The 9,908-nt window shown below is 49.4% G+C and overlaps 1 protein-coding gene across 1 annotated transcript; it reads right to left on the bottom strand.

Moving 5' to 3' along the window:
- Positions 1-7,686: 7,686 nt before the first annotated feature.
- On the bottom strand, positions 7,687-9,562 carry BSX (brain-specific homeobox). Its single transcript, XM_010581425.1, has 3 exons — positions 9,298-9,562; positions 8,147-8,343; positions 7,687-7,932 (listed from the first exon to the last, which is right to left on the bottom strand). The coding sequence occupies exons 1-3, from the start codon at positions 9,560-9,562 to the stop codon at positions 7,687-7,689; spliced, it is 708 nt and encodes a 235-aa protein (XP_010579727.1).
- Positions 9,563-9,908: the final 346 nt, after the last annotated feature.

The following is a 9,908-nucleotide window of genomic DNA, read 5'->3' as shown; positions in this document are numbered from 1 at the left end:
TATTACTGGAAAAGTCCTTTACCTTTCATTTTTTAGAGTCCTGGGTGAGTTTGACCTAGATCCTACAGTCCTCAGGATGCCTCAGTCCTCCTGAAAGTGGGTTAGTTGCTGAAATACGCCCTGCAGTCAGGTTCCCAACCTAATATGGGAAAAAAAGTGATGGCCATACTGCATCTCTCTGTCATGGAAAAAGGACATGTTCCTTTCTTTAAAGCCATCCTGACCCACCTGAGAGACAGGAAGCTCTCCACCCTGTCGGTTGCTTCCCACCACCCATGCCGAATTAGACTTTTAGACTTCTCTGGCGGAAGTTTGTGACATACATAATCTTTGGGGGAAGCTTGGTGGATGAAGCGTCTTCCAGTGTGGGGAATGTGAGTCAGGTTGCAGGGGAAGTGTTTTGCATATCAAAGTGCAGCAGCAGACATCTTCAAATGTCCACTGCAACTTCTGGAACAGGAGCATCCTCTGCCTCAGCCTCCTTTCTCCTCACCCTTGGGAACTGCATTTGCCCCTTCTGTAGAACGTGCATGCCTGCAGCATGATCCGTCAAGCTAGGTTGGGTGAATGTTTCCATGCTCTGCCAGTTGCTGCTTTGCATTTATTTTTAAACCAAATGGTAGCACTTTGAAGCATTTCTGATTAGGGAACCTCAACTTGTTGTTTCTGCTTAAAAGTGATAATCCCCCCTTAATACAAACCTCAAGTACCTATTTTAATGAAACCTTCAGATGAATATCAAAGAGCTATTTACTCCTATCTAATATTTTAATTAGATTATATTCTCAATTTAACCCATTAAACCCCCTTTGATGATCTCCGTGTTTAGTGTTTAGCCCCAGATGCTGGAGGTAATGAATATTGGACCTTTGATTTAATGAGAACTTCTGCCTTTCCAGCCTGACTCCCTTTGTATCCCCCTTTTTTATTTTCTGAGCTATAGAATTCAGTTAATTGAAGAAGTCTCTTACCACCACACATTAAGGAACCTAAATTAGCATCCCTTTTCTGATTAGAAAATGCAAGCAGACATTTTCTCTTTGATCTGAGGATTGAGTTGAAGTAGGCAACAGTCCCCTGAAAATGAGCTGATGGCCTTATTATTTGGCTGACATGCAGATGCGTCCATGTGGTGCAAAATGCTTAATGTCTTAATTGATCACCTTCCTCCCTATCTGTTATCCTACTACCTTTTCGAGCTCCCATAAATTAGGGTGATCATTCTGGGTGGGTGGTGTGTTTCGTTTGGGTTTTTTTTTTACTAAAACAATGAACTTTTAGGAAACATTTAAATACTAAACCCATGCTAAACTAGAAGCCATGTATGCTTACCTGATGCTGCATCTGGGGGGGGGAGGGGGATAGATTTTTTTTAAAAACACTGATCGTGATCATCTCACAAACCATTTGGAAAGGACTGGTTTTTTCATTTTCTTCTTCCAGAAAAAGACATTATTTGCAGCATATGTGGAAAGAAAATCTTTTGATCTACCTCAATACTAATGCAAATTTTTCCTGCACCTAACAGGGTGGCATAAAAAGGGACTATGCAAGTAAATGATGAGCATCCATCTGCTTAAAAGCAAAGGCCAAAACTTAATGTCTTTCAAATTATGAAGGCAAGGAATTTAAATAAGAAATAGGTCTTGGATTTTGCATTAAGTATTCAGGGAGAGATTGAGCTGGAGTAGAACCTGCCTGCCATAGTCCCATGGTTCCAGCACAGCTATCACAGAGCACAGTGTTACTCATCCAAGGGCACAGGCTGCCTTCACAGGGGCAGAAATGTGTTTGTGTACACCACCCAATAGAACTTCTCAGCATTTACTTGGAGGGCCCTTTCTAGTGCCACCATTTCTTCATATTTTAGATTCAGGAAGTGTAGAAGCTGAGACCACCTTCAGTGGTCAAAGACCTGGAGTCAGTTCTGCTTAGGAGCAATGCTGCTGCAATAACATCACCATCACATTTCTTTCGAAGATAACTGAAGTCACCACCATCTCACAAAAGGTATGAACAGCTGGCTCATCGGCTGCTGACTCTGACAAAAACATACTGGTTTATCAGTTAAAAACATTAAATAAGCAGAGCCTAAAAGCCATGTTCCGTCATTACATCTCTAAAGACAAACTGTCAGAGATGAGGATTGTAAACCAGATGAGGTTATGTCTTAACTCCTGTAGTCTCTGAAGACTTCAAATAGGCATGGACAAGCTATAATGTCCAAACAGCCCACAAGCCAAGCATTTGATCATTATCATCTCCGGTTAGGGATCAGTTCTACAGTAAATTATAATAGCATGAAGAATATGCCTTTTTTTTTTTTTTCCTTGCATGTTGCCCAAACCTAAGTGCTCTCTGCGTGAGAATAAGCAGGCATGTGAAGAAAGGACCAACTCTGGTGACTGCCTGTGTGGTGTGAGAAAGAGCTGTAGATGCACAAAATCGCAGTGATAGGTAAAGGCAGTGAATCTCCACTGGTGACAGCTGCAAGGGTGAGTTAAAGCAGCCTGCCTTACAGAAGAGCCTGCTTTGAACAGAAGTGATACTGAGCCAAAAACCTGGATGGAGCAGATGCTAAAGAAGCATCCAGCAGCTCAGCAAGAGCTTTGCATAATCATTGAGCGCAGAGTGTGCAGCTGCAGGTAATACCACAGGGCTAGTTTCCTGTGTGTCGTAGGAGCACTTAAGGGTTTGTTCCAGCAGTCAGACCAAAGCCAACAAGATACACAACACTGGAGACTATTGAGTCTTTACTTTAGGAAAGGAAGTTGAGTGGTCTCAGCTATAGCTGAACAAAGCGAGTCACAAAATTTGGTCAGCTTGCCTTTGCTCCTGGCATTTCAGAAACCTGTATCATAGAGTTACCTCATTATCGTGAGTTAAAACCAACTTCTTCCTTGAAAGACTATCTGTACCGTAACAGGTAGAAAAGGCACTGCAGTCCGCTGTGGGATCACCTTCACTAAAGCATACGCTTTACACCCACCTGCCTTTATCACCAAGTGCAATGTATTGCTACCACTGCATGAGTACTATGTCAGTAACTGTAGCCACCCCAAGGCACTTCTAGCAATGGAGCTAGAAGTGTTTCATCTAAGCTTATTATGCTATAGAAACAAGATAATTCCAAGGCAGAAATAAGCCGCTTTTTAAGCCAAGTAAGACCATCCAAACAGGGGTTTGCAGTTAATTAGGGTGATGCTGTTTGGTACAGTGACTAGAAGAGAGGAAGAAGAAAGTCATCAGCTCAGGAGGCTACAACACTCAGGAGTTCGCAGTGCTGTAGTCAAGCCTCCTCTCTATGTTCACCTGCCCCTCCTCGGCTCCTCAGTGTGGTCCACGCCTGCAGAAATTTCACTTCAGAAAACCAATGGAAAAAATCGCACTAAGTCCATCAGCCAGCAGAGAGAAACAGTGAGCGGAAGTTGTAGAAAGAATTTTGCATAGTGCACGCAATGCCTGGATCACTTGCTGGGCCTGGCCATAGGTTATTTATGCCTTTGCCAAGCGACAGCCCATGGTACTTTCAGGGTCAACACTACACATGTGTTTAATAGCAAGACTTTGCGAATGATTCGCTCTATAACTGCCCATACAGCCTGCATATCTGATCTGCTTTTACATAGCTCTAGCCATAGAGGGAAAAAACTTGGGTTGGAACTGCTTTCCAGTCCAATGAAAGGTAAAAATGTTAAGGGCAGCAGACAGGAAAAGGCTCAAAATCAAAACAGAAAGCAAAGGCTGATGAAAGGATTTTATAGACCTTTTTTTTTCAATTTTCTTTAATGAAAACAACAATAAACATTAACCACTTAGGTGCTAAAATAAATTAACAGGAATCAATTTCATTTAAAAAAAAACCTCACAGAAGGATTTTAATGAAAATCAATACTTCAGTGGATTTCTTGAAAAATAAGAAATCCACCAAGATTTCCTATTTCCAGCAATTATTTCCTGCAAGCCATTTCCACCCCAGCATTTCCCAAACAAACATGTAATTATTTAGAAGGAAAAAAAAAAAAAAAAAAGAGTGCACCAGCTCTAAACAATATCTCCCCTACTCCTCAAGCTTCTTAGGGAGAGCAGCAAAGGGAGAGGCAGGAAAAAGCCAGCAGTTGTCACCGAATAAGTCAGGACCCGTGAATAAAAACTCTTTTTATTTATTTTAAGAGAAAAATCTCTGAAATAAACAAACAAAATGCCTCCCCAGCCCTTCCTTCTTCCCAGGACCCTCTCTACTCTCCAAACACACGATAACCTCTTCCCAAAAGCTTACCCAGACTGTCTAGAAACGACAGCCTCCTGCCACCGTCCCCACAGGCATTGCTTCCCAGCCTGGACGGAGCTGGCTGGTAGGAAAGGGGATGTCTCAGGTAGTGACTATTTCCTTCTTCTGTCTCAGTCTCAGGGGTTTTTGCCCTCATTTGCACCGAACTTTCTGGGATAAGCCGCCTGTTCCCAAAGCCTTCTCCTGTTACCTGCAAGGCTCAGCACATACCACTGCAGTGTCCGAACCGGGATGGGGACTTCCCTGGGGTTGGGTGGTTCACAGTCTGCCTGTATTTGTCACTGAGGTTGCTAGTGATCAGTGGCTTTGGTTCTAAACATGATTGTCATTTTAAACGTTAGCCAAGGTGCCTAGAACCGTAGAGAGGTGAAGGTAAGTGGGTGTTTGTGGATTTGGTTTTACTGGTCACCATAAATACTTTGTGAAGAAGAAAGTTCCTGTAGCGGCAGGGGAGAGGCAGCAGAGACTTGAGAGTTATTTGACTCATATTCTGACCCTTCCTCATAGACCTGGCATGTCCTAAGTGTGATAATGCTGGTGGCAGAAAGGGCTCTTTGTCACACCTCTGTGCCCCAGAGAAACTGTGGCACCTTGCTGCTAAAGGGGCCCCATGAACGTGGCCCTGCCCAGGGGACCGAGGTGAGGACACCTGTGGGTTTTGGCTGCCCCCACCTTACTTGCCATCACTTGCAGCGCTGTCTGGGTTACGACACAGTAAAAGTCCTGTGCGGCAGAGCCTGTTCCTTGGCCATACTCCCAGTGCCTGCACCTGAGTCCCAGGCCCTGCTACTGCAAGATGAGCACTAATTTTGGGAGTGTTCGGTGCAGCGGGAACGTACTTGGCTACCCAGCATCTGATCACAGTCCCTGATCTGTGTTAGGAGGGCAGAGCCTGGCAGTGCCCACTGGCTGACACCACCGTTTTCTTAGCATCCACTGGATGCCTTGCAAGAGAGCAGTGTAAATGCACAGAGGGGGGAAAAATTGCTTTTGCATGCCCGTGCCCAAAAGCTTCCATCACTTGTGCATCACATCTTCTACTTTTACTTTCTCCTGCCTTTTTCCTTTGTGTTCTTTCCAGCTCAGAGTGTTTTTGCACACCTTTGTCTTTAGCAATAATAATGAGAGAACAAACAATTCTTTGCACAAGTAAAAGCAATCACACACAAATGTAAAGAAACAAGGTTTTTAATATCCCTCTTCATTCAGGTGCAATTTTTTCTAACGGTTACATGTTCTCTCTCACTAAACTAAAGGCATTTCTCTTGTGTTTCTCTAAATACTTTGCTGCCCAATCCTGTTACCAAAGGCAAGTGACTGGTGTGAAGTCACTGACCCCCACAGCAGAGCCCGACTGGCCAGGCCAGCTCAGAGATGGGTGTCTGTACCGTACCGCACGGTGCTCTGCACAGTGCCCAGCCCCGGGAACAGCAGTGGTAGACACAGTCAGAAAAAAATTATCATATAAATATCACAGTAAAGCTTCTCTTTTATATCACTTTTAATAGTTCCCAACGAAACGCGCACTCGGGGAGGCTGACAATCAGCACAGAGCAAAACGAACAAAATACTTGGTGGGCGACTGAGTACGGATGCAAACGAATGACGGCATCGAACCGAAAGGTTTTCGAGACGGTTTCCATCACCTCCCTGCCTACGGCCAGGTAGGTGCTGAAAGAAGGGAAGAGCCGCGGAGCTGGGAGCAGCGTTGCCAGCCAGCAACGTGGCAATGTGAAATAACCTGCTGTACCCGGCGCTTGGCTCGCCGCAGTGTTTCAAATCACACCAAGGCTTGAGGAGGAAATCGGTTGGGTTTACCTTCTGAATTATAATTTTTAGGGAGGTGGGTGACATTTTAGCAAAATTTGTTGATGCAAATGATTGTCCTGGGAGTGTTTATAAACACTATGTAAAAGACAACTAGCCATTTTCTGGACAGGTGGTTGGTATTGGGTATTTCCCCCCCTCCTCAATGTGTGATCTTTATTATTTTATGTGTAAAAAACATAGAGGGAAACCCACGAAAAGGAAGCAAACATACACATTTCAATCGCCTATATTTTATGTATTAAACAGGGACATATTTTCCCTCACAAAACCACATGTCCCGTAATCCGACATGCCCTGAAAGTGCTAATGACACCAGACAACCAAATTAACTTCCCATTAACCAAAAAAAAAAAAAAAAAATTTAAGAAAAAAGAATTTAAAAAACCTAACAAGACACCAACCTGCAGACAACATCTGAGCAAGCACAGCCTCTCCTCCAGGTTTTTACCGAGGAAAGCCCCAGCCCTCCCCTGGAGATGTGGAGGCTTTGCTGCGCTTCCCAGCCAGCAGTTCCCCCCAGAGAAAAAAAAAAAAAAAATTAAATAAAACAAATTTTAAAAAATCTTAATTTACCTGGAAATTAAAACCATTTCCCTGGCAGGAAGATAAAGGCAAAGCGAGCATGAACAGTGACTGCTCTATCTGACTGCAACACGGAGCTCAGGCGTTGGGGCAGATGCAGGGGGGGGGGGGGGAGCCGGGGGGAACAGGAACCAAACGTGGGACCAGCTCTGGGGCTCTTTGAGAGGAGAAGAAAAGTATCCGGAAGGTGATTCACACCTGGAAGCCGTGAAGGAATCAGGCTGCCCACCTCCAAGCTGTAGAAAATCTCCTTTGCTCGCTGGGATTGCGTTCGCTCTGAGCAGCCCTGGCTGGATCGAATTATTGCTGATGCCCCCCCCCCCCCCCTTCCTTTTCCCATATCGGAATTAAATAAACGGTAATTTTGGTCTTACCTCTTTCTTTGGAGGGCGTTTCTACGATTCTTTTTGAGTCTAGCCCATGTCCTGGAAGCTTTGCCCGGGATCAAACCCCACCGACCGCACTAGAGAGGGAGAGGGCGAGCACCAGCCCAGCTCGCCGGTGCATTTTTTTTTTTTGGGGGGGGTGAGGCATGCCCTGCCTGCCGCCCTCCGCAACCGCAACGTGCTGGCACCGGGTATACATTTAATTTAAAACCGAGGCAAGTTCGCGGAACGGAGAAAAGTCCGATATTTCGAAGGGGAAGGGGAAACCTAAAGGCAACTCGCCTGGTTTTGCTCTCCCTTAGCAGATTTGCAGGTAAAGCTCAGGCGTGGGGGGCTGGGGGGGGAGTGGGGGGAGAAGCCGGCGGTACCGCGGGGTCCTCTCCGGGGCAGCGCTGCCTTCGCCCCGGGCCCACCAGCCCGCCGGGGAGGGGGGTCCCCCCGGCATCAACACCTCCTTCGAAAAACGTGACACCCCCCCCCGCCTTCCCCCCGGGCTCCGGCATTAAGGCTGGGGAGGTAGGGGCGACTTGGGGGGCCGGGGCTGGAGGCAAAGCCGCCCCGGAGAGGCAGGTGAGCCCGGCTCGGGCCCCGGTGCTCCTAAAGGCGGTGGGGGCCGGCGCAGAGGTCCCCCTCCTCCAGGACATCCACCTCGTCCTCGGGGTCCGGGAGTAGGAAGGGGCCGGGGGGGCCCTTGCGGGGCTCGGCGCCGGCCGCCTCGGGGAGCTCGGGTTCGGGGGAGCTCTGCTCCCGGTTCTCTTCGCCGGTCGGGTGCTTGGGGTCGTCCTGGGTTTTCCGCAGCTGCTTTTTGTGCTTCATCCGTCGGTTCTGGAACCAGGTTTTTACCTGGGGAGAGCAGGAGGGAGGGGGAAAAAAACCAACCAAACAAACAAAAAAACCCCAAACGAACAAACAAACAACCAAAAAAACCCCAAAACCACACACACACACAAAAAAAAAAGAATAAAAATTAAAAAGCGAAGCTGGGGATGCTGCTTGGGCTACAAAGATGCCAGCCCCCTTCCCGGCGGGGTGGTGCGGGTCCCCGCCGCCCCGGTACCTGGGTCTCGGAGAGGCTGAGGGCCGTGGCCAGCTCCACCCGCTCGGGTGTGGAGAGGTAGCGTTGGATCTCAAACCTCTTCTCCAAGCCGGAGAGTTGGGAGTCGGAGAAAACGGTGCGGGCTTTGCGGCGGCGGCAATGCTTCCCGGGCAGCTCGGCGTGAGCGTGGTGCTGGAACAGGGCTGGCACCGGCACTCCTGGGGGGGGGACACACACGGAGGAGACCCGGGCTGCCCGGGGGGGTTCTGCCCTCTGCGGCCCCCAGGTTGGGCTGCAGCGGCTCGGAGGTGGGCTCTCCCCCTGGCTCTTTTTTTTTTTTTTTCGTTTATTTCGTTTTTGAGGTTGTTTTATTGGTTTGGTTTGGGGGGGGGGGTCTTGTTGCTCTGAAAACACGGGGCTTTGCAAAGCGTTTTCGCCTCTGCTGAACCCGCCCCAGCAAGGCAAAGGCAGCCCGGGCAGCGCTCGCAGCCTTCCCACCACCCTCCCGGCAATTAAACCGCAACGAAATGGACACGGAAAAGAAACCGGGGAGCCCTGGAAAAGGCTGGGAGGAGCGGGCAGGTGGAGAGAGGTCTTCCACGGCCCCCTCGCCCCCCCCCGGTGCACAACTCGGGCTGTCCGGTGAGAAACTTTGGAGGAGGTTTTTTTTCTTTCCAGAGCAAAAAAAGGGCCCGGGAAGGGCTGAGCGCGGATCCCTGCGGTGGCAGAGCCCCAGGGTCCGGCCGGGTGAGGGGACCCTGTCCCAGCCCCGGCAAGAGGAGCCGGCACAGCCCCAGCGGTGCTGCTGGAGGTGGGAAAACGAAGCCCGGTCACCGTCTGGAGGGACAAGGCAAGGAAAAAAAAGAGATGTTATCGGTCCAAAACTAAAAGTAATTAAAAAAAAAAATTAAAGGCAAAGAGAGGGAGAGGGAAACCCTCAAGCTCTCGGGCAACCGAGTGAATGACAAGCTGGAGGGCGGCGGGTTCCTTCCCCCAAAACGAAGCCGGCGCTGCCCGAAGCCGGGGCCGGGCCGGGGGCTGAGGCCGGCGGGGGTCGGGCAGCTGGGGCTGCTTGGCTTTTGTGTCCGTCCCCCCGCCGTGTCCCCACTTCGAAGCCAAGCCGGTCACAAACTCGGCAGGTTCCTCCTGCGAAAGGGGCTGCGCTTACTTACCCGAAGTGGTGAGGAAGTAAGGGTGGTGGTGATGCTCCGGCTTGTGCAGGGCAGGGTGCGGGTGAGGTGCCAGGAGGGTCGGGGTGGGCATCAGGGGGTACCCATAGTCCAAGAGGGGGACGCGGGAGGCCAAAGAGCCGGGGAAGTGCTCGGGGGGCACCTCCCGCAAGGGTTTGGGCTTGTGCAGCAGAATATCCTCGATGAAGAAGGAGGTGGGCCTGGGCGCGGAGACGGGGTGCACGGGTGAGGTGAAGTTGAGGTTCATTTCGGGTGTCCCCCACCCCCCACCCCCACCCCGGGGGCAGCGGGGAAGGGAGCGAGCCGGCCTGAGCGCTGGCTGCCGGAGGAGAGAAGGGCGGCCGGCTGCACCTCCCGGGGCCGAAGACAAGAAATAAAAATAACAATAAGAAACAAATAACAACTGGAAAAAAAAAATCCGGAGCAAAAATAAATAATAAAAATTAAAAAAAAAAAAACAAACAAACCCCACACCACTATCCCCCCAGCCAGAAATAAACTGCAAGAGCCAGGGGATGCGAGACGGGTGGGTTTGGGCTGCGCGGGGAGCTGCGCGCCTTTGAGGCGCGGTGGGAAGGGGGTTCTCCAGCGAG

Source organism: Haliaeetus leucocephalus, unplaced genomic scaffold, assembly GCF_000737465.1.
Source record: "Haliaeetus leucocephalus isolate CR32 unplaced genomic scaffold, Haliaeetus_leucocephalus-4.0 Scaffold773, whole genome shotgun sequence".
Taxonomy (NCBI): Eukaryota; Metazoa; Chordata; class Aves; order Accipitriformes; family Accipitridae; genus Haliaeetus; species Haliaeetus leucocephalus.
Note: the sequence above shows the minus strand (reverse complement) of the source record. Positions and strands in the feature narration are given on the sequence as shown.